This window comes from Carcharodon carcharias, chromosome 24 (genome assembly GCF_017639515.1).
Source record: "Carcharodon carcharias isolate sCarCar2 chromosome 24, sCarCar2.pri, whole genome shotgun sequence".
NCBI classification, from domain to species: Eukaryota; Metazoa; Chordata; class Chondrichthyes; order Lamniformes; family Lamnidae; genus Carcharodon; species Carcharodon carcharias.
Window position 1 is genome coordinate 13,066,884 of NC_054490.1, and position 24,535 is coordinate 13,091,418.

The window sequence follows — 24,535 nt, forward strand, 5'->3', positions numbered from 1 at the left end:
TTGGCAGATGATCAGGAATGAGGCAGTGCCGCACTGTCGGAGGGTCAGTACTGAGGGAGTGCCGCACTGTCAGAGGGTCAGTACTGAGGGAGTGCTGTACTGTCGGGGGGTCAGTACTGAGGGAGCGCCGCACTGTCGGAGGGTCAGTACTGAGGGAGGGCTGCACTGTCGGAGGGTCAGTACTGAGGGAGGGCCGCACTGTCGGAGGTTCAGTACTGAGGGAGTGCCGCACTGTCGGAGGGTCAGTACTGAGGGAGTGCCGCACTGTCAGACGGTCAGTACTGAGGGAGTGCTGCACTGTCGGAGGTTCAGTACTGAGGGAGTGCTGCACTGTCGGAGGGTCAGTACTGAGGGAGCGCTGCACTGTCAGAGGCTCAGTACTGAGGGAGTGCAGCACTGTCAGGGGGTCAGTACTGAGGGAGTGCCGCACTGTCGGAGGGTCAGCACTGAGGGAGAACCGCACTGTCAGAGGGTCAGTACTGAGGGAGTGCTGCACTGGCGGAGGGTCAGTACTGAGGGAGCGCTGCACTGTCGGAGGGTCAGTAATGAGGAAGTGCTGCACTGTCGGAGGGTCAGTACTGAGGAAGTGCTGCACTGTCGGAGGGTCAGTACTGAGGGAGTGCCGCACTGTCAGAGGTTCAGTACTGAGGGAGTGCTGCACTGTTGGAGGGTCAGTACTGAGGGAGTGCTGCGCTGTCGGAGGGTCAGTACTGAGGGAGTGGCGCACTGCCCATCCCTGTCCCCTCCTCTCCCATGCACTCCACTAACCTCCCCACCACCCCACACCCCAGTGAGCCTTCCCACGCTGTGAGAGAGAGAGAGAGAGAGAGAGGGAGAGGGAGAGGGAGAGAGTGAGAGAGAGAGAGGGAGAGGGAGAGGGAGAGAGTGAGAGAGAGAGAGAGGGAGAGAGGGAGAGGGAGAGGGAGGGAGAGAGAGGGAGAGGGAGAGAGTGAGAGAGAGAGAGGGAGAGTGAGAGAGAGGGAGAGAGAGGGAGAGAGGGAGAGGGAGGAGGAGGAGGGAAAACCACCGAGCGTGTGCTGGTGGGTGACTCGTGGTCTGGAGGAGGCCGTGTCTGTTGTGTTCTGTGGGCTGGCGAAGGCTGTAATCAGCTGCGTCACCAGAGGGCGGGGAAGGGGGGTGCGGAGGAGGGTTAACCAGGGGGTGTGTGTGTGTGTGTGTGTGTGTGTCGGACACATTTCCCAGGCAGGGAACACCAGGCAAGGACACAGTGACTGCGGAGGGAGCATCTCTGGCCGCCGGGGAGGGAGAGGGGCTCCGAGCGGGGGCGCGGGGGTCAGGGTTGGGGTGGTGGTGCGGAGAGAAGCCAGCCGGTCAGGCTGGAAAGTATCTGGGGAGGTGAGCTCGGGGGTGGTGGGGGTAGGGCGGGGGGGTTGGTGGGAGGGCAGTGGGGTTTTGGCGGGAGGTCGGGGGGGTGGTGGTGGAGGGAGGACATGGGGATCAGCCAGGATTCGGGGGAGAGGGAGAGCGGGAGGGAAGTGCCCAGCTCCCTGCTGAAGAGGAGCAGCTGTCACGGCAAGGGGGGGAACAACAATGAATTGCATTTCTATAGCACTCTCATTGTGAAAACAAACATACCAAAACACTTCGCAGGCACAGAAACCAGAGAGAAATCTAACGTGGAACCCACCAAGGGGATATAAGACTAGGTGATGAAAAGTTTGGTTAAAGAAGTTTCAAGAGAGAGAGAGAGACAGAGAGAGAAAGAGAAAGAAAGAAAGAGAGAGAGACAGAGAGACAGAGAGAGAGGGAGAGAGAAAGAGAGAGGGAGATAGAGAACGCTGTAGGGAGGGAATGCCAGAGATAGGGCTCATCAAATTGGCAGATGATCAGGAATGAGGCAGTGCTGCACTGTCAGAGGGTCAGTACTGAGGGAGGGCTGCACTGTCGGAGGTTCAGTACTGAGGGAGTGCCGCACTGTCAGAGGGTCAGTACTGAGGGAGTGTCGCACTGTCAGAGGGTCAGTACTGAGGGAGCGCCGCACTGTCGGAGGGTCAGTTCTGAGGGAGTGCTGCACGGTCAGATGTTCAGTACTGAGGGAGTGCTGCACTGTCAGAGGGTCAGTACTGAGGGACTGCCGCACTGTCAGAGGGTCAGTACTGAGGGAGTGCTGTACTGTCCGAGGGTCAGTACTGAGGGACTGCCGCACTGTCAGAGGGTCAGTACTGAGGGAGTGCTGCACTGTCAGGGGGTCAGTACTGAGGTAGTGCCACACTATTGGAGGGTCACTACTGAGGGAGTGCCGCACTGTCGGAGGGTCAGTACCGAGGGAGTGCCGCACTGTCAGATGGTCAGTACTGTGGGAGTGCCGCACTGTCGGAGGGTCAGTACTGAGGGAGCACCAGACTGTCGGAGGGTCAGTACTGAGGGAGTGCCGCACTGTCGGAGGGTCAGTACTGAGGGATTGCTGCACTGGCGGAGGATCAGTACTGAGGGAGTGCTGCACTGTTGGAGGGTCAGTACTGAGGGAGTGCTGCACTGTCGGAGGGTCAGTACTGCGGGAGTGCCGCACTGTCGGAGGGTCAGTACTGAGGGAGTGGCGCACCGCCCATCCCTGTCCCCTCCTCTCCCCTTCACCCCACTAACCTCCCCACCACCCCACATCCCAGTGAGCCTTCCCACGCTGGGAGAGAGAGAGAGAGAGAGAGAGGGAGGGAGAGGGAGAGGGAGAGAGGGAGAGGGAGAGAGGGAGAGAGAGAGTGAGAGAGAGAGAGGGAGAGAGAGGGAGAGAGGGAGAGGGAGGAGGAGGGAAAACCACCGAGCGTGTGCTGGTGGGTGACTCGTGGTCTGGAGGAGGCCGTGTCTGTTGTGTTCTGTGGGCTGGCGAAGGCTGTAATCAGCTGCGTCACCAGAGGGCGGGGAAGGGGGGGGCGGAGGAGGGTTAACCAGGGGGTGTGTGTGTGTGTGTGTGTGTGTGTCGGACACATTTCCCAGGCAGGGAACACCAGGCAAGACACAGTGACTGCGGAGGGAGCATCTCCGGCCGCCGGGGAGGGAGAGGGGCTCCGAGCGGGGGCGCGGGGGTCAGGGTTGGGGTGGGGGTGCGGAGAGAAGCCAGCCGGTCAGGCTGGAAAGTATCTGGGGAGGTGAGCTCGGGGGTGGTGGGGGTAGGGCGGGGGGGTTGGTGGGAGGGCAGTGGGGTTTTGGCGGGAGGTCGGGGGGGTGGTGGTGGAGGGAGGACATGGGGATCAGCCAGGATTCGGGGGAGAGGGAGAGCGGGAGGGAGCCGCCCAGCTCCCTGCTGAAGAGGAGCAGCTGTCACGGCAAGGGGGGGAACAACAATGAATTGCATTTATATAGCACTCTCATTGTGATAAAAAACATACCAAAACACTTCGCAGGCACAGAAACCAGAGAGAAATCTAACGTGGAACCCACCAAGGGGATATAAGACTAGGTGATGAAAAGTTTGGTTAAAGAAGTTTCAAGAGAGACAGAGTGAGAGACAGAGAGAGGGAGAGAGAGAGACAGTGAGAGAGACACAGAGAGAGAGACAGAGAGAGAGAGACAGAGAGAGAGAGACAGAGAGAGACAGAGACAGAGAGAGAGACAGAGAGAGGGATAGAGAAAGAGAGAGGGAGATAGAGAGAGAGAGACAGAGGGACAGAGAGAGAGAGAGACAGACAGAGAGAGACAGAGAGAGACAGAGAGAACGCTGTAGGGAGGGAATGACAGAGATAGGGCTCATCAAATTGGCAGATGATCAGGAATGAGGCAGCGCTGCATTGTCAGAGGGTCAGTAATGAGGGAGTGCGCACTGTCGGAGGGTCAGTACTGAGGGAGTGCCGCACTGTCGGAGGGTCAGTGCTGAGGGAGTGCTGCACTGTCGGAGGGTCAGTACTGAGGGAGTGCTGCACTATCAGAGGGTCAGTACTGAGGGAGTGCTGCACTGTCGGAGGGTCAGTACTGAGGGAGTGCTGCACTGTTGGAGGGTCATTACTGAGCGAGTGCTGCACTGTCGGAGGGTCAGTACTGAGGGTGTGCTCCACTGTCGGAGGGTCAGTACTGAGGGAGAGCCGCACTGTCGGAGGGTCAGTACTGAGGGAGTGCCGCACTGTCGGAGGGTCAGTACTGAGTGAGTGCCGCACTGTCGGAGGTTCAGTACTGAGGGAGTGCTGCACTATCAGAGGGTCAGTACTGAGTGAGTGCCGCACTGTCGGAGGGTCAGTACTGAGTGAGTGCCGCACTGTCAGAGGTTCAGTACTGAGGGAGCGCCGCACTGTCGGACGGTCATTAATGAGGGATTACCGCACTGTCGGAGGGTCAGTACTGAGGGAGTGCCGCACTGTCAGACGGTCAGTACTGAGGGAGTGCCGCACTGTCGGAGGGTCAGTTCTGAGGGAGTGCTGCACTGTCGGAGGTTCAGTACTGAGGGAGTGCTGCACTGTCGGACGGTCAGTACTGAGGTAGCGCTGCACTGTCAGAGGCTCAGTACTGAGGGAGTGCAGCACTGTCAGAGGGTCAGTACTGAGGGAGTGCCGCACTGTCGGAGGGTCAGCACTGAGGGAGAACCGCACTGTCAGAGGGTCAGTACTGAGGGAGTGCTGCACTGGCGGAGGGTCAGTACTGAGGGAGCGCTGCACTGTCGGAGGGTCAGTACTGAGGAAGTGCTGCACTGTCGGAGGGTCAGTACTGAGGAAGTGCTGCACTGTCGGAGGGTCAGTACTGAGGGAGCGCTGCACTGTCGGAGGGTCAGTACTGAGGAAGTGCTGCACTGTCGGAGGTTCAGTACTGAGGGAGCGCTGCACTGTCGGAGGGTCAGTGCTGAGAAAGTGCCGCACTGTCAGAGGGTCAGTACTGAGGGAGTGGTGCACCGCCCATCCCTGTCCCCTCCTCTCCCCTGCACTGCACTAACCTCCCCACCACCCCACACCCCAGTGAGCCTTCCCACGCTGTGAGAGAGAGAGAGAGAGAGAGAGAGGGAAAGAGAGAGAGGGAGAGGGAGGGAGAGAGAGGGAGAGGGAGAGGGAGAGAGTGAGAGAGAGAGAGGGAGAGGGAGAGGGAGGGAGAGAGAGGGAGAGGGAGAGGGAGAGAGTGAGAGAGAGAGAGGGAGAGAGGGAGAGAGTGAGAGAGAGAGAGGGAGAGAGGGAGAGTGAGAGAGAGAGAGAGAGAGAGAGGGAGAGAGAGGGAGAGAGGGAGAGGGAGGAGGAGGAGGGAAAACCACCGAGCGTGTGCTGGTGGGTGACTCGTGGTCTGGAGGAGGCCCTGTCTGTTGTGTTCTGTGGGCTGGCGAAGGCTGTAATCAGCTGCGTCACCAGAGGGCGGGGAAGGGGGGGGCGGAGGAGGGTTAACCAGGGGGTGTGTGTGTGTGTGTGTGTGTGTGTCGGACACATTTCCCAGGCAGGGAACACCAGGCAAGGACACAGTGACTGCGGAGGGAGCATCTCCGGCCGCCGGGGAGGGAGAGGGGCTCCGAGCGGGGGCGCGGGGGTGGCTGTGGTTTGGTGGGTGGGTTTGGGGGGCTGGTGAGAGACGCTGGCCGGTCAGGCTGGAAAGGTGAGCTCGGGGGCTGTTGGAGGAGGGTGGCGGGGAGGTTGGGGGTGGGGGAGAGACGCTGGCCGGCCAGGCTGGAAAGGAGCTGGTAGGTCAGCTCAGGGGTGGTGGGGGGAGGTCGGGGGGGGGATCAGCCAGGATTCGGGGTAGAGGGAGGGAGGGAGGCGCCCAGCCCCCTGTTGAAGAGGAGCTAAGGGAGCCTGAAACACGGGGGTGGGTGATTTCACCCCCCCACAATGGTTGGGGGGGGGGGGTGTGTGGTGGTGGGGTGCATTCAGCAAGGGCGCGTGGGGGGGGATTGATGTCGGTTCAGCGTTCTGTCCCACAGTGGTGACCTCCCGGATGGGGGGCGCTGGCGAGAGCGGGCAGCTCGCCCTCCGACAATGACCAGGCCTGTTGAGGCCCTTAAGTAATTGTCTTAACCATGTTCCAGGCTGCCTGGTCCAACGTTAGTGGGTTGGCAGGGGAGTTGGGTGGTGATTCGGGGGGGGTAGAATCCATCTCTCAGTGAACCTCACCCACGCAGCGGGCTGAGTTTTCCACCCTACGCTCCCCCCCCCACCCCACCTCACTCCCCAGCCCCTCTGCCTATTGAGTAAAAACAAGGTGAACCTTTGGGCCAGCTCTTTATTCTGATGACGCTGCTGGGAGTTTGTCCCACGTCGGGAGTTTTGTTTTTGCTACGAGCCTCTGTGTTTGATTTTAAAATTCCTCCGCTCTCTCTCTCTCTGCCTTCAGGGCCACCTTCGTCGTGTGCTCCTGCCGGGCCTGCTCGGACTTGTTCGACCCCCTCCCCCTCCCCCTCCCTCTCCCTCTCCCACGCCCACGCCCACGCCCTCGCCCCAGCAGCTCCTGAGGCTGGCTGGCCGCCGATCGGCCAAACAGCGTGGGATCGCAGGCTGGTGGGCGGGGGCTGGTGCCGATGGTGGGTCGCCCATCACCCTGCAAACCCTGGCCATCGAGTTCCAAGGTATGCAGGGCATGTGGGCACCAGCACTTACTGCCCGTCCCTAATTGCCCCCTTGAGAAGGTGGTGGTTGAGCTGCCTTCTTGAGCCGCTGCAGTCCCCATGTGGTGTAGGTACACCCACCGCTCTGTTAGGGAGCGAGTTCCAGGATTTTGACCCAGCGACAGTGAAGGAACGGCCGATATATTCCCAAGTCAGGATGGTGAGTGGCTCGGAGGGGAACTTCCAGGTGGTGGGTGTTCCCCATGTGTCTGCTGCCCTTGTCCTTCTAGATGGTAGAGGTCGTGGGTTTGGAAGGTGCTGTTGAAGGAGCCTTGGTGAGTTGCTGCAGTGCATCTTGTAGATGGTACACACACTGCTGCTACTGTGCGTCGGTGGTGGAGGGAGCGAATGCTAAAGGTGATGGATGAAGGTGCCGATCAAGTCTCCAAATGGAGGGTACAGAACCAGGTCGATTGATATTTTTCTTGAAAGCTGGAGTGCAGTTCAAAACCCGGAGTGACAGATCCCCCTGAGAACGGAGTCGAAAAGGAGATGGGTGGGGACGTGCAAAGGGATCGCACAAGAGGTGTTCAGAACTGAGAGTACAGCATAGTGGGGGGGCAATGTCGGAGTGTCAGTACTGAGGGGCTGGAGGAGGTTACAGAGAAAGGGAGGGTTGTAGGGGCTGGAGGAGGTTACAGGGATAGGGAGGGTTGTACGGGCTGGAGGAGGTTACAGAGATAAGGAGCGTGGTAGGGGCTGGAGGAGGTAACAGAGTTAGGGAGGGTTCTAGGGACTGGAGGAAGTTACGGAGATAGGGAGTGTAGTTGGGGCTGGAGAGGTTAGAGAGATAGGGAGGGTTTTAGGGGCTGGAGGAAGTTACAGAGATAGGGAGGGTTGTAGGGGCTGGAGGAGGTTACAGAGATAGGGAGGGCTGTAGGGGCTGGAGGAGGTTACAGAGATAGGGAGGGTTGTAGGTGCGGGAGGAGGTTAAAGAGATAGTGAGGGTTTTAGGGGCTGGAGGAGGATACAGAGATAGGGAGGGTTGTAGAGGTTGGAGGAGGTTACAGAGATAGGGAGGGTTGTAGAGGTTGGAGGAGGTTACAGAGATAGGGAAAGTTGTCGGGGCTGGATGGGGTTACAGAGAATGGGAGGGTTGTGGGGGCTGGAGGAGGTTACAGAATTATGGAGGGTTTTAGGTGTTGGAGGAGGTTCCAGAGATAGGGAGGTTATAGGGCCAGAAGGAGGTACAGAGATAGAGAGGGTTGTAGGGGCTAGAGGAGGTTACAGAGTTATGGAGGGTGTAGGGAATGGAGGGGATTACAGAGATAGGGAGGGTTGTAGGGGCTGGAGGAGGTTACAGAGATAGGGAGGGTTGTAGGGGCTGGAGGAGGTTAGAGAGATAGGGAGGGTTGTAGAGACTGGAGGAGATTACAGGCTTTGTGACTTTTATAGGACCTGGTGGGATTTACAGAGTTAGGGAGGTTTGTAGGTTCTGGAGGAGGTTAAAGAGATAGAGAGGGTTTTAGGGGCTGGAGGAAGTCACAGAGATTGGAGGGTTGTAGAGGTTGGAGGAGGTTATAGAGATAGGGAAAGTTGTCGGGGCTGGAGGGAATTACAGAGATAGGGAGGGTTGTGGGGGCTGGAGGAGGTTACAGATTTATGGAGGGTTTTAGGTGTTGGAGGATGTTCCAGAGATAGGGAGGTTATAGGGACTGGAAGGAGGTTACAGAGATATGGAGGGTGTAGGGAATGGAGGGGATTACAGAGATAGGGAGTGTTGTAGGTGCTGGAGGAGGTTACAGAGATAGGGAGGGCTGCAGGAGCCAGAGGTTAGAGAGAAAGAGAGGGTTGTAGGGCTGGAGAAGGTTACAGAGATTGGGAGTCTAGTAGGGGCTGGAGAGGTTAGAGAGATAGGGAGGGGTATATGGGCTGGAGGAGCTTGCAGAGATAGGGGGAGTTTTAGGGGCTGGAGGAGGTTACAGAGATAGGGAGGGTTCTAGGGACTGGAGGAGGTTATAGAGATAGGGATTTTAGTAGGGGCTGGAGATGTTAGAGGGATAGGGAGGGTTGTAGTGGCTGGAGGATGTTACAGAGATAGGGAGAGTTGTAGGAACCTGAGGATGTTACAGAGATAGGGAGGGTTGTAGGGGTTAGAGGAGGTATTCGGAGGGTTGTCGGGCTGGAGGAGGTTACAGGGTTGGGAGGGTTGTAGAGGTTGGAGGAGGTTACAGAGATAGGTAAAGTTGTCGGGGCTGGAGGGGATTACAGAGATAGGGAGGGTTGTAGGGGCTGGAGGAGGTTACAGATTTATGGAGGGTTTTAGGTGTTGGAGGAGGTTTCAGAGATAGGGAGGTTATAGAGGATGGAAGGAGTTACAGAGATAGAGAAGATTGTAGGGGCTGGAGGAGGTCACAGAGATAGGGAGGGTGTAGGGAATGGAGGGGATTACAGAGATAGGGAGGGTTGTATGGGCTGCAGGAGGTTACAGAGATAGGGAGGGGTGTAGGAGCTGGAGGAGGTTACAGAGATTGGGTGGGTTGCAGGTGCTGGAGGAGGTTACAGAGGTAGGGAGGTCTGTAGGGGCAGAGATTAGAGAGAAATAGTGGGTTGTAGGGGCTGGAGGAGGTTACAGAGATAGGGAGGGTTGTAGCAGCTCGAGGAGGTTATAGAGATAGGGAGTGTTGTAGGGGCTGGAGGAGGTTACAGATATAGGGAGGGTTGTATGGCTGGAGGAGGTTACATCTATAGGGAGGGTTCTAGGGCTGGAGGAGGTTACAGAGATAGGGAGCGTTGTAGGGGCTGGAGGTGGTTACAAAGATAGGGAGGTTTGTACATGCTGAAGTAGGTTACAGGCTCTTGGAGTTTGATAGGAGCTGGAGAGATTTACAGAGATAGGGAGGTTTGTTAGTGCTGAAGTAGGTTACAGGCTTTTGGAGTTTTATAGGAGCTGGAGAGATTTACAGAGATAGGGAGGTTTGTCAGTGCTGGAGGAGGTTACAGAGATAGGGAGAGTTGTAGGAGCTGGAGGAGGTTACAGATATAGGGAGTGTTGTAGTGGTTGGAGGAGGTTACATAGATAAGGAAGGCTGTAGTTGCTGGAGGAGGTTACAGAGACAGGGAGGGTTGTAGGGGCTGGAGGAGGTTGCAGAGATTGGAATGTTGTAAGGGTTGGAGGAGGTTACAGAGATAGGGAGGGTTGTCTGGGCTCACGGGGGTTACAGAGATAGGGAGGGTTGTAGGGGCTGGAAGAGGTGACAGAGATAATGAGGGTTGTAGGGGCTGCAGGAGGTCACAGAGATCGGGAGGGTTTAGGTGCCTAAGGGGGACACAGATAGGTAACGGCTGTAGGTCCTGGAGCAGGTTACAGAGATCGGGAGGATTGTATGGGCTGGAGGAGGTTACAGAGATAGGGAGGGTTGTAGAGGCTGGAGGAGGTGACAGAGATAGGGAGGGTTATAGGGGCTGGAGGAGGTTACAGAGATAGGGAGTGTTGTAGGGGCTGGAGGAGGTTACAGAGATAAGGAGGTTTGTAGGGGCTGGAGGAGGTTACAGAGATAGGGAGAGTTGTAGAGTCTGGAGGATGTTACAGAGATAGGGAGGGCTGTAGGGGCTGGAGGAGGTTACAGAGATAGGGAGGGGTATAGAGGCTGGAGGAGGTTACAGAGATAGGGAGGGTTGTAGGGGCTGGAGGAGGTTACAGAGATAGGGAGGGTTGTAGGGGCTGGAGGAGGTTACAGAGATAGGGAGGGGTGTAGAGGCTGGAGGAGGTTACAGAGATAGGGAGGGTTGTAGGGGCTGGAGGAGGTTACAGAGATAGGGAGGGGTGTAGAGGCTGGAGTAAGTTACATAGATCAGGACGGGTTTAGGAGCTGGAGGGATTTACTGACTTATTTTGTCACTCTCTCTGTGATTTTTCCCTAGGATGAACGAATTGACTCACTTGCTGTTTCTTGTCCTGGCCTCTCTCTTTCCATCATTATACGGTAAGCTTCGGGGGCAGTCAGGAGGTGAGTTACTCTCCGCAGGATTCCCAGCCTCTGACCTGCTCTTGTAGCCAGAGTATTTATATGGCTGGTCCAGTTCAGTTTCTGGTCAATGGGAACCCCCCAGGATGTTTTGTAGCGGGGGATTCAGTGATGGCAATGCCTTCAGAGCGTGAAGCAGATTTACTGAAGCGTTGTTGAGACTGGTGAATTTTAGCAATGAGGAAAGATTGAACAGGCTCCCGTAGTTTTCCTTTGAGTGGGAGACTTGAAGCAGATTTAATGGTGATGCAGTATATTATGACGGGTAAGACTGAATGAGTTTGGGGGAATGATTTCTCTTCACAGAGAATTCCGCAATCGAGGGAACAGATTTAACGGGATATAGACAGGTGAAGTGAGTAGGCAAACATTTGACAGATTGAGTAAGATGCAAGAAAATGTGACAATGTCCGCTTTAGCAGGAGGAATGGAGGAACAGAATATTCTTAAAACAGTGATAGAGGCTGCAGAACGCTGTGGTACAGAGGGACCTGGGTGTCCGGGTACATCAATCACAATGAGTTAGTCTGCAGCTGCAGCAAGTGGTTCGGGAGGGAAATGCAATGTTGGTCTTTGTTGCGAGGGGGCTGGAGTATAAAAGTCGGGAAGTCTTGCTCCAACTGTACAGGGCGTTGGTGAGGCTGCTCCTGGAGCCCTGTGGACAGTTTCAGTCTCCTCACTTAAGGATCGATACACTCGCATTGGAGGCCGTTCAGAGAAGGTTCACTGGGACGATTCCTGGGGTGAAGGGGGTTTGTCCGATGAGGAAAGGGTGAGCAGGTTGGGCCCTGTACCCATTGGAGTTTAGAAGAATGAGGGGTGGTCTTATTGAAACATATCAGATTCTGGAGGGAGGGGGGCTTGACAGGGTGGATGCTGAGAGGCTGTTTTCCCCTCGTGGGGTGGGATTCCAGAATGGCGGGGGCATAGTTTCAGAATGAGGGGTCTCCCATTGAAGACGGAGATGAGGAGGAATTTCCTCTCTCGGAGGGTCGTGAGTCTGTGGAATTCTCTCCCCCCACCCCCCCACCCCAGAGAATATATTCAAGGCTGAGTTAGACAGGTTTCTGATCGACAAGGGGGGGGTGGCGGTCGAGGGTTATGGTGGGGAGAGGGTAGGGGGGAAAGTGTAATTAAGGCCACAATCGGGTCAGCCACGATCTTACTGAATGGGTTGAGCAGGCTCGAGGGGCTGAATGGCCTCCTGCTCCTAATTCAAATCTCTTGTGCTTCCTATCTTGGGTAGCTGTGACACGATGGGCTGAATGACCTCTTCCTGTGCAGCGGGTTGTTCTGTGTCGGGTGGAGAGGGATGTGACGCGGGTGGGACTGAAGGGTGGGGTCGTGATGAGGAACAGCGACGAGGCGTGCGGCCTCTTCAAAACGCACCCAAGCTCACGAGGCCCCTTCTCTGAATTCCTCCACAGCTCACAGCTGGTGCTATGCGAATCACAAGTGCGGTAAGTCCACCTCTGATTCCCCTAAACCCCCTCTTCACTCCTTCCAAACCTGCCGGGGATCGAACCCGAGACCTGGCCCCTTCGGGATACGGTCTGTGGTCAGTCCTCGACCAGGCCCCAGATCCGGCCTAGTGGTGAACTGTCCAATCCCACACCCGGAGTTGGCCCTAAGACCCACTCACATACGGAGCAGGAACTCCCCTCCCCGAAACTCTCCGACTCTCTTCCCTCTCTCTCTCTCTCTCTCTCCCTTTTCAAGATGCACTTTACAAACTCCCTCTATGACTGAGCTTTGGCCCGTTAAGTCCCTAATAGGCCCCGTTACGAGGCTCGGGCCGGTGTCGGATTTATGTCTGCCTTAGGCCCCCTGAGCGATTTTCACCACACTCAACGTGTTGTATTGTCGCTCTCAATGCCCCAGTAGGAGGCCTGAATTAGGCCTGAGTCAATCCGCTCGCAGAGAATGGGCATTGACATGTGAGGGAGGGAGGAGGGGGCCTCCGGCTTTAAGCCTCAGGCCTACCCTGAGTTGCTTCAGTGCGCTTGATGGGAATGCCTGCCCTGTCCCTCTATCTTCTCCCCCTTGTAGCCCAGGCGCCGAACACCATCGCCAGTGCAGCCTGAGGCCTAGCCTGCAGGCCTGGGAGCGGCGGAATCGGGGTGGGGGGGCGTTGTCGGAGTGCCTTCCCCCTCCCTTTCTCCCGGTTCATGATTCCCCGCCTCTGGCCTGGATTTTTCTCGTTCTCCAGGTCCCAGGACGTGGGCCAGGATTTCCCGAGCCTGCTCGGGCCTGCAGCAGTCTCCCATCGACATCCGGACATCGAGGGCCATCGTCAAACCCAGCCTGAGGACGCTGCGCATCGAGAGGCCGTTCCGTGAGATACGAGCCACCCTGGAGAACAACGGCCACAACTGTGAGAGACACTGCGTTTACCGGGTGCTTAGGAGGTTATGGGACACATAACCGTCTCGTGTGGGTGGACGCGGAGAGCCGGAGACGCCCAGCTCCATTCCTGGCCTAGTTATAGCCAATCCCACACCCAGTACTGAGCACCTGACACACTCAAACATGCACACAAACACACACATTGACACACACACACGCACACGCACACGCACACGCACACACACACACACACACTTAAACACACACACACACACACTCAAACACGCAACACTTACACATTAACTCACTCAAACACATACACTTACACACTCACACATACTCAATCATGCACACTGAACACTTACACACACACACACACTCAAACACGCACACTCACATGGTCACACACACTCAAACACACACACACACACACACACTCAAACATGCACACTCAAACACCCACACTTACACACTCATTCACTCAAACACATACACTTACACACTCACACATACTCAATCATGCACACTGAACACTTACACACACACACACACTCAAACACGCACACTCACATGGTCACACACACTCAAACACACACACACACACACTCAAACATGCACAGTCAAACACCCACACTTACACACTCATTCACTCAAACACATACACTTACACACTCACATACACTCAAACACGCACACTCATATATGCTCATTCAAACACCCACACTTACACACTCATTCACTCAAACACATACACTTACACACTCACACATAATCATGCACACTCACACACACTCAAACACACACACTTACATACTCACTCAAACATACACTTACACACTCACACTCACTCAAACTCACACTCACAAACATGCCCAAAAACTTACACTTACGCACAGGCACACACACACCCACACTTAAACAGACAGACACACACTCAAACATTCACACTGAAACACACATACAGATGGAAACACACACTCACACACACTCACACTCAATCAAACCCACACACATACACACTCACACACTCAAACATGCACACTCACATGGTCACATATACTCAAACACGCACACTCACACACACTCAAACATGCACACTCAAACACCCACACTTACACACTCATTCACTCAAACACATACACTTACACACACACACTCAATCATGCACACTCACACACACTCAAACACGCACACTTACACACTCACTCAAACACATACATTTACACACACACTCACTCAAACTCACACACAAACATGCCCAAACGCTTACACTTACACACACGCACACACACACCCACACTTAAACAGACACACTGAAACACACATACAGACGGAAACACACACGCACACAGGCAGATGGTGGAATTTGAATTCAATAAAAACCTGGAATTAAAAGTCTAATGATGACCATGAAACCATTGTCGATTGTTGTAAAAACCCATCTGGTTCACTAATATTCCTTCGCTCTCTGTCCTATTTTTTTTCTCTCACTCATTCATTCTATCTCATGCTCTCTCTCTCTATCTATACGTCTCTGTGTTTCTTTCTGTTTTTCTCTTTCTCTCTCTGTTTTTCTCTCTGTCACTCTCTGTCTGTCCCTCTGTCTAACTCTTTCTGTCTCTCCCTCTGATTCTTTCTCTGTCCTGTTTCTCTCCCTCTGTCTCTCTCTTCCTCTGTCTCTCACTCTCTCTCTCCCCATCTATCTCTCGCTCTCTCTCTCTCTCTCTGTGTCTTACATTCTATCTCTGTCTCTCTCCCCTCTATCTCTCTCTCTCTCTCTGTCTCTCTCTCTGTCTCCCTCTGTCTCTCTCTCTCTTTCTCCCTGTCTATCTCTCTGTCTTGCATTCTCTCTCTCTGTCTCTCACCCCTCTCTCTCTGTCTCTCTCTGCCTATCTCTCTCTCTCTGTCTCTCACTCTGTCTCCCTCTGTCTCTCTCACTCTCTCTCTCTCTCTGTCTCCCTGTCTCTCTCTCTCTCTATCTCTCTCTGTCTCTGTCTCTCTCTCTCTCTCTCTCTCTCTGTGTCTCTGTCTGTCCCTCTCTCCCTCTGTCTCTGTCTCTCTCTCTCTCTGTCTCTCTCTCTCTCTGTCTCTTTCTCTCTCTCTCTCTCTCCCTCTAGACCATATCTTCCCTCAGTACCCAGTGCTGATGTATGGTGGTTGCCTCCCTGGGATCTTCAAATTGCTGCAGTTTCACTTTCACTTGGGAGATGGATCGAGAATGGACCAGGGCTCGGAGCATCGAATAAATCATCAGGGATACCCAGTGGAGGTGAGAGAGTGGGGGAAGCAGACTGGGAAAGACTTGTTGGGAGAGGGGACAGAGAGGGGCAGAGACTGGAGGAGAGAAGGGAGAGAGAAGGTGGGAGAGACTAGAGGAGAGAAGGGAGAGAGAAGGTGGGAGAGACTGGAGGAAGGAGGGGAGAGAGAGGGACAGAGACTAGAGGAGAGATGGGAGAGAGAGGGAGGGAAAGACTGGGGAGAGAGAAGGGAGAGAGAAGGAGGGAGAGACTGGAGGAAGGAGGGGAGCGAGAGGGAGGGAGAGACTGGAGGAGAGAGAAGGGAGAGAGAGGGAGGGAGAGACTGGAGGAGAGAGTGAGATAGAGGGGGAGACAGACTGAAGGAGGGAGGGGAGAGAGAGGGAGGGAGAGACTGGAGGAGAGAGAAGGGAGAGAGAGGGAGGGAGAGACTGGAGGAGAGAGAAGGGAGAGAGAGGGAGGGAGAGACTGGAGGAGAGAGTGAGATAAAGGGGGACAGAGACTGGAGGAAGGAGGGGAGAGAGAGGGAGGGAGAGACTAGAGGAGAGAGAAGGGAGAGAGAGGGAGGGAGAGACTGGAGGAGAGAGTGAGATAGAGGGGGACAGAGACTGGAGGAGGGAGGGGAGAGAGAGAGGGAGGGAGAGACTGGAGGAGAGAGTGAGATAGAGGGGGACAGAGACTGGAGGAGGGAGGGGAGAGAGAGAGGGAGGGAGAGACTGGAGGAGAGAGTGAGATAGAGGGGGACAGAGACTGGAGGAGAGAGAAGGGAGAGAGAGGGAGGGAGAGACTGGTGGAGGGGGGATAGAGAGGGACAGAGGCTGGAGGAGAGAGAAGGGAGAAGGGGGAGAGACTGGAGGAGAGAGAAGGGAGAGAGAGGGAGGGAGAGACTGGAGGAGGGGGAATAGAGAGGGACAGAGGCTGGAGGAGGGAGGGGAGAGAGAGGGAGGGAGAGACTGGAGGAGAGAGGCTGGGGGAGAGAGAGGCTGGGGGAGAATGAGGAAGGGAGAGACTGGGGAAAGAGATAGTGAGAGAGCGGGAGAGGGAGTCTGGGAGAGAGAGGGTAGAGAGAGTTTGGGAGAGAGAGGGGGAGAGAGAGTCTGGGGGAGAGAGTGGGAGAGAAAGACTTGGAGAGAGAGGGAAAGAGATGGGGAGAGTGTGGGAGAGAAAGATTGTGAGAGAGAGAGAATGGGGTGAGAGAATGGGGGAGAGAGGGAGTGAGGGACTGGGAAGGAGGAAGTCTGGAGAGGAGAGGGACTGTGGGGGAGAGAGACTGTGGGGGAGAGGGACTGGGAGTGAGAGAAATTAAGGGGACAGAGACTGGAGGGAGAGAGACTGGGGTGAGAGAGATACTGGGGGGGACAGAAACTGTGGGGGAGAGAGACTGGGGGAGAGAGAATGTGGGGAGAAGGTGACTGGGGGAGAGAGATGAGGGGAGAGAGAATGGGGGAGAGAGAGACTGTGGGAGAGAGAATCTCAAGGGGGAGAGAATGGTGGGGAAAGAATGGGAGAGAGGTATTAGGGTGAGAGAGGCTATGGGAGAGAAAGACTGTGGGAGAGATACACTGCGGGGGAGAGAAAGACTGGGGGAGAGAGATTGGGGGAGAGAGACTGAGGGGAGAGACTGGGAGGAGAGAGAGTGGAGGAGAGAGAGTGGGGGAGAGACTCTATGGGAGAGAGAGTCTGGGGGAAAGAGTCTGGGGGTGAGAGACTAGGAGGAGAGAGACTGGGAGGAGAGAGACTGGGAGGAGAGAGAGTGGGGGAGAGACTCTGTGGGAGAGAGAATGGGGGAGAAAGACTGGGGGGGGAGAGACTGGAGGAGAGAGACAGTGGGAGAGACACTGAGAGAGGAGAGAATGGGGGAGGGAGACTGGGGGTGAGAGAAACTGAAGGGGAGAGACAGGAGGGAGAGAAACTGGGTGGGGAGAGAGCCTGAGTGTCTAGTAAATGAGTGCAATCCTCCTGGAAGACCAGATCAGTATCCAGTTAAACATCCATATTCATCAACTAGAGTCCCTGGCATTTCGACAACAGTCTACAGAACCCATTGATGCAGAGAAAAGGGTAGCTATGTGATTATTCAAACACAGAGCGAGCAGGCAACATTGCTGAGTTGGTGATCGCACCCACTCCCAGAGAGGTCTGCTGGACAAGCACAAAATGTATAGCATCAGAGAGCTGCTCAAGGATGGACGTAAGTGCGAAGTGATCATAAGTGTGAAGCTGACACACTCACCTGAACACCCAGAGCCAGCGAGACATGTGGGAGGTGTGGCCTTCCCCACACACCAAGGAAATTCCCAGCTTTCCACCAATTCCATGGAAACCGTCAGGCTTCACATAGCATATTAACCTCAGAAGCTACTCCGATCGCCACAGCTCACGGCCTAACATCAAAATACCCAGAGTGTTTCAAAAAAATTGGCAACTTCAAGAGAGGTGCAATGTTACACCACAGGAGAATGCAGGTCCGTCAATTGATCCGGCACATTTTGCGCTACGCAAGTGCCGACAGCTGCAAGAAGTAAGGGCGAAAGATCCCCCACCACAGAAATTGTGGGAACCCGTCTGATTCAACTCAGCGTGTACACAGACATGTGAGACCATTTTGGCCTTGGCAGGATGAGCTAGGTATCTCCTGGGGAGTCATTTTTAAAGGTAGGCAGGTCAGCCTACTGGAATCTTTGTGACCTGATATTCCTCGACAACCTCACCGGTCACACATGGGCATAAATCAGAGGAGAAGACTTGGAGGAGAGACAGTCTATACAGCTGGGTATGTACAATGACATTGAGGTTGTTGTCAGGAAGTGTGAGACATGTCAAGAGCATATGCCAAGTCAACTCAAAGAACCACTGATTCCTCATGATGTTCTTGGTCCTCATCCTTGGTCCAAAATCACATCCGGCCCCTTTCATGTCCACGTCCTCGGTAAAGCAGTTGACATCCTCGACTACTCTACCAAATGCCCCATTATCCGACAGTTGTGCAATGCATCAAGCTGTTGGACACACTGAGCACTGTTTTGAGTCTATTCCGTGTGCCTGGGGAGAGCATTACGGATAACAGGCTTTAGTTTATTGGTAAGCCAGTTCAGGATATATACGTGAGAAGTGGAATATCGATCGCACTACTTCTTCCCCTCATCACCCTAGATCTAAAGGCCTAGCTGAACAAAAGATTTGTGCAGTGAAATCTCCAGTTGTCAAATGTAATCAGGCCAAGCAAGATCCAGACAGGGGAAGGTGAGAGCGGCTCCTATAAGTATAACGGCTCCATCGCCGGCAGATCTCACGCAATAAAAACAGGAAATGCTGGAAAATTTGACCGGTCTGGCAGCACCTCTGGAGAGAGAGAAACAAAGTTAACATTGGGACTCCGGTATGACTCTTCTTCCATCTCATGTTTGGTAGACCAGTATGTACCAATTTATCTACTCTTACCCATTCTACTCCCTCAGAAACCAGAGAACAACTTTTAAGACTGCAAGAGAAAATGGCCAAAATGCACGGTAAAAATGGAGGGACAGGGGTGCCAAGTTTACAGTTGGGACACATCCAGGATCCCAGCAGGAGATAGGTGGTAGCCAGCCGAGGTGACAAGGATTTGTTCAGGACCAGGGTCCCATGAAGTCGTTACACACCAAAGGCCCAACGAGGAGGTGCAATCGGAGACAAACAAAATCCTCAACCTCCGTGCAGTCCTATTGCATCGAGGACAAGATTTCGAATGCAGCCAGGAGCAACATTCAAGAAGGACCATCCCACAGGTCACTGTGAGCAACTAAAGAAACATCCAGACGAGGCAACCATCACAAGACCTGGGCGGATTAACTCAACGCTTTTGAGGCTCATGGATGTATCAGTCCGATACACTTATGTAACAGTAACTAAGCATGTATTGTAAATGGTTATACTTCTTTGGGAGGGACGAAGCTACGTTTAAAAAGAAAGGGGGATGTTATAATAAGCCTTTAGGGGTTGGCAGCAGGGGATCACTGAAAGGGAAGTGTGTCATGAGATCCAGTTTTAGTTTCACTTTGGGCTATGAGCGGAACGCAGCTCTGATGTCTTCACATGTGCCTCGCCTGAATAAATAAACCCATACCATGTTTATCCAATCCAGTATGTGTGATTGGTGCCTTTATATCATCATAAAAACACAACAGCAGATAGAGAGAGAGAGACTAGGGCAGAGAGCGATAGAGACTGGGGAGAGAGAGAGGGACTGGGAGAGAGAGAGACACTGGGGGCAGAGAGAGTGACTGGGGGGAGAAGGAGAGAGGCACTGGGGGGAGAGAGGGTGACTGAGGAGAGAGAGAGAGGGACCGGGGGGGGTGGAGAGATGGTGATTGGGCGGAGAGAGAGAGACTGTGGGGGAGAGAGGGAGAGAGAGAGAGACTGGGGGAGAGAGAAAGAGAGACTGGAGGAGAGGGACTGGTAGGAGGGAGAGGGACACTGGTGTGAGAGAGAAAGAGACTGGGGGAGAGAAATTAGGAGGAGAGGTAGAGAGAGACTGGGAAGAGAGAGAGAGAGAGACTGGAGGAGAGAGAGAGAGACTGGAGGAGAGAGAGAGACTGGGGAAGAGAGAGAAAGAGAGAGACGGGGAGGGAGAGAGAGACTTGGGGGAGACAGAGACAGGGAGGAGAGAGAGAGAGAGGCTGGGGGAGAGGGAGAGAGAGAGAGATGGGAGGGGAGAGAGGGAGAGAGACTGGCTGGAGACAGAGACAGAGACTTGAGGGGGAGACAGAGATTGAGAGAGAGACTGGGAGGTGAGAGAGTGATTGAGGTGGAGAGAGAGAGGCAGAGACCTGGGGGAGAAAGAGACTGAGAGAGAGAGAGACTGGGAGGTGAGAGAGAAAGAGAGAGAGACTGAGGTGGAGGGGGAGAGGTAGAGACTGGGGGGAGATGAAGAGACTGGGGGAGAGAGAGAGACAGACTGGGAGAGACAGACAGGGAGGAGAGAGAAGAGAGGCTCGGGGAGAGGGAGAGAGAGAGACTGGGGAGGGAGAGAGAGATAGAGAGACTTGAGGGAGACAGAGACAGGGAGGAGAGAGAGAGAGAGGGATGGGAGAGGAGAGAGGGAGAGAGACTGGCTGGAGACAGAGACAGAGACTTGATGGGGAGAGAGAGACTGAGAGAGAGACTGGGAGGTGAGAGAGAAAGAGAGAGAGACTGGGGCAGAGAGAGAGACAGACTGGGGAAGAGAGAGTCTGCAGAGAGAGAGAGAATGAGACTGGAGAGATAGAGTAGAGTAGAGGCAGAGAGATGGTGGAGAGATAAAGAGAGAGAGAGGCATTGGGGTGTTGAGGAATTGTATTAACAGGTTGTGTTGTTAAAGGCTTCTGACTGACTCTGTCTGTACTCCTTGCAGATGCACCTGGTGTTTTGGAATATCAAATACCTGAGCTCAGATCAGGCAATGAAATCCCCGGAGGGGCTTGCTGTCATTGCAGTATTCTTCAAGGTAAAGGCAAACTCACTGAGAACCGCGCCTTTAAACAGAATCCCCGACGGAGATACGCCCTCCTTAAACAGGGTCCCCGAGGGAGAGACTCTCTATTTAAACAGGGTCCCCGAGGGAGAGATTCCTTCTTTACACAGGATACCCTACGGAGAGACTCCCTCTTTAAACAGGGTCCCGGACAGAGAGATCCCCTCTTTAAACAGGGTCCCCAAGGGAGAGAATCACCCTTTACACAGGGTCCCTGACAGAGAGACCTCCCTCTTTAAACAGGGTCCCCAACGGAGAGACTTCCTCATTAAACAGGGTCCCTGAGGGAGGGACTCCCTCTTTAAACAGGGACCCCGAGGGAGAGACTCCCTCTTTAAACAGGGTCCCCGACGGAGAGACCCCTCTTTAAACAGGGTCCCCGAGAGAGAGACTCCCTCTTTAAACAGCAGCCCCGAGGGAAAGACTCCCTGTTTAAACAGGGACCCTGATGGAAAGACTCCCTCTTTAAACAGGGTAACTGATGGAGAGACACCCACTTTAAACAGGGTCCCCGAGAGAGAGACGCCATCTTTAAACAGGGACCCAACAGAGAGACTACCTCTTTAAACAGGGTCCCTGACGGAAAGGCTCCCTCTTTAAACAGGGTCCCAGATGGAGAGACTCCCTCAATAAACAGGGTCCCCGAGGGAGATACTCCCTATTTAAACAGGGTCCCAGAGGGAGAGAGTCCCTCTTTAAACAGGGTCCCTGACGGAGAGACTCCCTCTTTAAACATGGTCCACGTCGGAGGGCTTTCTGTTTAAACAGGGTCCCTCACGGAGAGACTCTCTCTTTAAACAGGATCCCCGAGGGAGAGACTCCCTCTTTAAACAGGGTCCCTGACGGAGAGACTCCCAATATAAACAGGGTCCCCGAGGGAGAGACTCCCTCTTTAAACAGGGGCCTCGAGGGAGAGACGCCCTCTTTAAACAAGGTACCCGATGGAGAGACTCCCTCTTTAAACAGGGTCCCCGACGGAGTGACTCCCTCTTTAAACAGGGTCACCGATGTGGAAACTGCCCCTTTAAACAGGGTCCCCGATGGAGAGACTCCCTCTTTAAACAGGGTCCCTGATGGAGAGACTCCCTCTTTAAACAGGCTCCCAGACGGAGAGACTCCCTCTTTAAACAGGGTCCCTGACGGAGAGACTCCCTCTTTAAACATGGTCCACGTTGGAGAGGCTTTCTGTTTAAACAGGGTCCCTCACGGAGATTTAAACAGGATCCCCGAGGGAGAGACTCCGTCTTTAAACAGGGTCCCTGACGGAGAGACTCCCAAAATAAACAGGGTCCCCGAGGGAGAGACTCCCTCTTTAAACAGGGTCCCCGAGGGAGAGACTCCCTCTTTAAACAGGGTCCCCGACGGAGTGACTCCCTCTTTAAACAGGGTCCCCGATGTGGAAATTGCCCCTTTAAACAGGGTCCCCGATGGAGAGACTCCCTCTTTAAACAGGGTCCCTGATGGAGAGACTCCCTCTTTAAACAGGCTCCCAGACGGAGAGACTCCCTCTTTAAACAGGGACCCTGACGAAGAGACCCCGTCTTTAAACAGGGGCCCCAAGGGAGAGACTCCCTCTTTAAACAAGGTACCCGAGGGAGAGACTCCCCCTTTAAACAGGGTCCCCGACGGAGAGACTCCCTGAATAAACAGGGTCCCCGAGGGAGAGACTCCCTCTTTAAACTGAGTCACCAATGGAGAGACTCCCCGTTTAAACAGGGTCCCCGACGGAGAGACTTCCTCTTTTAACAGGGTCCCTGACGGAGAGACTCCCACTTTAAACAGGTTCCCCGACGGAGAGACTTCCTCTTTAAACAGGGACCCCAATGGAGAGACTCCCTCTTTAAACGGGGTCCCCAATGGAGAGACTCCCCCTTTAAACAGGGTCCCTGACAGAGAGACTCCCTCTTTAAACAGGGTCCCTGATGGAGAGGCTCCCACATTAAACTGGGTTCCCGAGGGGAGACTCCCTCCTTAAACAGGGTCCAAGAGAGAGAGACTCCATCTTTAAACAGGGTCCGTGACAGAATGACTCCCTCTTTTAACAGGGTCCCAAATGGAGAGACTCCCTCTTGAAACAGGGTCCCTGACGGAGAGAACCCCACTTGAAAGAATGTGCCCGAGGGAGAGACACCCTCTTTAAACAAGGTACCCGAGGGAGAGACTCCCTCTTTAAACAGGGTCCCTGACGGAGGGACTCCCTCTTTAAACAGGGTCCCAGATGTGGAGACTCCCCCTTTAAACAGGGTCCCCGATGGAGAAACTCCCCCTTTAAACAGGGTCCCTGATGGAGAGACTCCCTCTTTAAACAGAGTCAACGAGGGAAAGACTCCCTCTTTATACAGGGTCCCCGACGGAGAGACGCCCTCTTTAAACAGGGTCCCTGAGAGAGAGACACCCTTTTTAAACAGGGTCCCTGAAGGAGAGACTCCCTCTTTGAACAGGGTCCCTGATGAAGAGACTCCCCCTTTAAACAGGGTCCCGGATCGAGAGACTCCCTTTTTAAACAGGGTCCCCGAGGGCGAGACTCCCTCTTTAAACAGGGTCCCCGAGTGAGAGACTCCCTCTTTAAACATGGTCCCCGTCGGAGAGGCTTTCTGTTTAAACTGGGTCCCTGATGGAGAGACTCCCCATTTAAACAGGGTCCCCGACGGAGAGACTCCCTTTTTAAACAGGGTACCTGACGGAGAGACTCCCTCTTTAAACAAGGTCCCCGACGGAGAGACTTCCTCTTTAAATAGGGTCCCCAATGGAGAGACTCACTCTTTAAACAGGGTCCCAGATGGAGACACTCCCTCTTTAAACAGGGTCCCCGAGGGAGGGAGTCACCCTTTACACAGGGTCCCCGACAGAGAGACTCCTTCTTTAAACAGGGTCCCCAACGGAGAGATTTCCTCTTTAAACTGGGTCCCTGAGGGAGGGACTCCCTCTTTCAACAGGGTCCCCGAGGGAGAAACACCCTCTTTAAACAGGGTACCGGATGGAGAGACTCCCTCTTTAAACAGGATACTTGATGGAGAAACTCGCTCTTTAAACGGTGTCAGCGATGGAGAGACTACCCCTTTAAATAGGATCCCCGATGGAGAGAGTCCCCCTTCAAACAGGGTCCCTGATGGAGAGACTCCCTCTTTAAACGGGGTCGCCGACGGAGAGGCTCCCCCTTTAAACAGGGTCCCTGATGGAGAGACTCCCTCTTTCAACAGGGTCCCTGATGGAGAGACTCCCTCTTTAAAAAGGGTCCCTGATGGAGAGACCCGCTCTTTAAACAGGGTCCCTGATGGAGAGACTCCCACTTTAAACTGGGTCCCCGAGGGAGAGACTCCCTCCTTAAGCAGGGTCCCCGAGAGAGAGACTCCATCTTTAAACAAGGTCCGTGACGGAGAGAACCCCACTTGAAAGAGGGTGCCCGAGGGAGAGACACCCTCTTTAAACAAGGTACCCGGGGGAGAGACTCCCTCTTTAAACAGGGTCCCCGATGTGGAGACTCCCCCTTTAAACAGGGTCCCTGACGGAGAGACCCCCACTTTAAACTGAGCCCCGAGGGAGAGACTCCCTCTTTAAACAAGGTACCCGAGGGAGAGAATCCCTCTTTAAACAGGGTCCCCGAGGGAGAGACTCCCTCTTTAAACTGGGTCACCAATGGAGAGACTCCCCCTTTAAACAGGGTCCCCGATGGAGAGAATCCCTCTTGAAACAGGGTCCCTGATGGAGAGACTCCCTCTTTAAACAGAGTCCCTGACGGAGAGACTCTCTTTTTAAACAGGTCCCTGATGGAGAGACCCCCACTTTAAACTGGGTCCCCGAGGGAGACTCCCTCTTTAAACAAGGTACCCGAGGGAGAGACTCCCTCTTTAAACAGGGTCCCCGAGGGAGAGACTCCCTCTTTAAACAGGGTCCCTGAGTCACCCTGAATAAACAGGGTCCCGGAGGGAGAGACTCTCTCTTTAAACTGGGTCAC

The 24,535-nt window shown here is 54.5% G+C and overlaps 1 protein-coding gene across 1 annotated transcript in view; it reads left to right on the plus strand.

Annotated features, from left to right (window-relative positions):
* The window catches only part of LOC121269345 (alpha carbonic anhydrase 8-like), a 67,358-nt gene that overhangs the window by 20,523 nt on the left and 22,300 nt on the right, over nucleotides 1–24,535 (plus strand). The window contains exons 5-10 of the mRNA XM_041173896.1: nucleotides 6,250–6,494; nucleotides 10,385–10,446; nucleotides 11,916–11,948; nucleotides 12,698–12,862; nucleotides 14,952–15,103; nucleotides 20,461–20,553. Coding sequence (XP_041029830.1) covers nucleotides 6,250–6,494; nucleotides 10,385–10,446; nucleotides 11,916–11,948; nucleotides 12,698–12,862; nucleotides 14,952–15,103; nucleotides 20,461–20,553 — 750 coding nt within the window. The remainder of the gene's footprint in view (nucleotides 1–6,249; nucleotides 6,495–10,384; nucleotides 10,447–11,915; nucleotides 11,949–12,697; nucleotides 12,863–14,951; nucleotides 15,104–20,460; nucleotides 20,554–24,535) is intronic.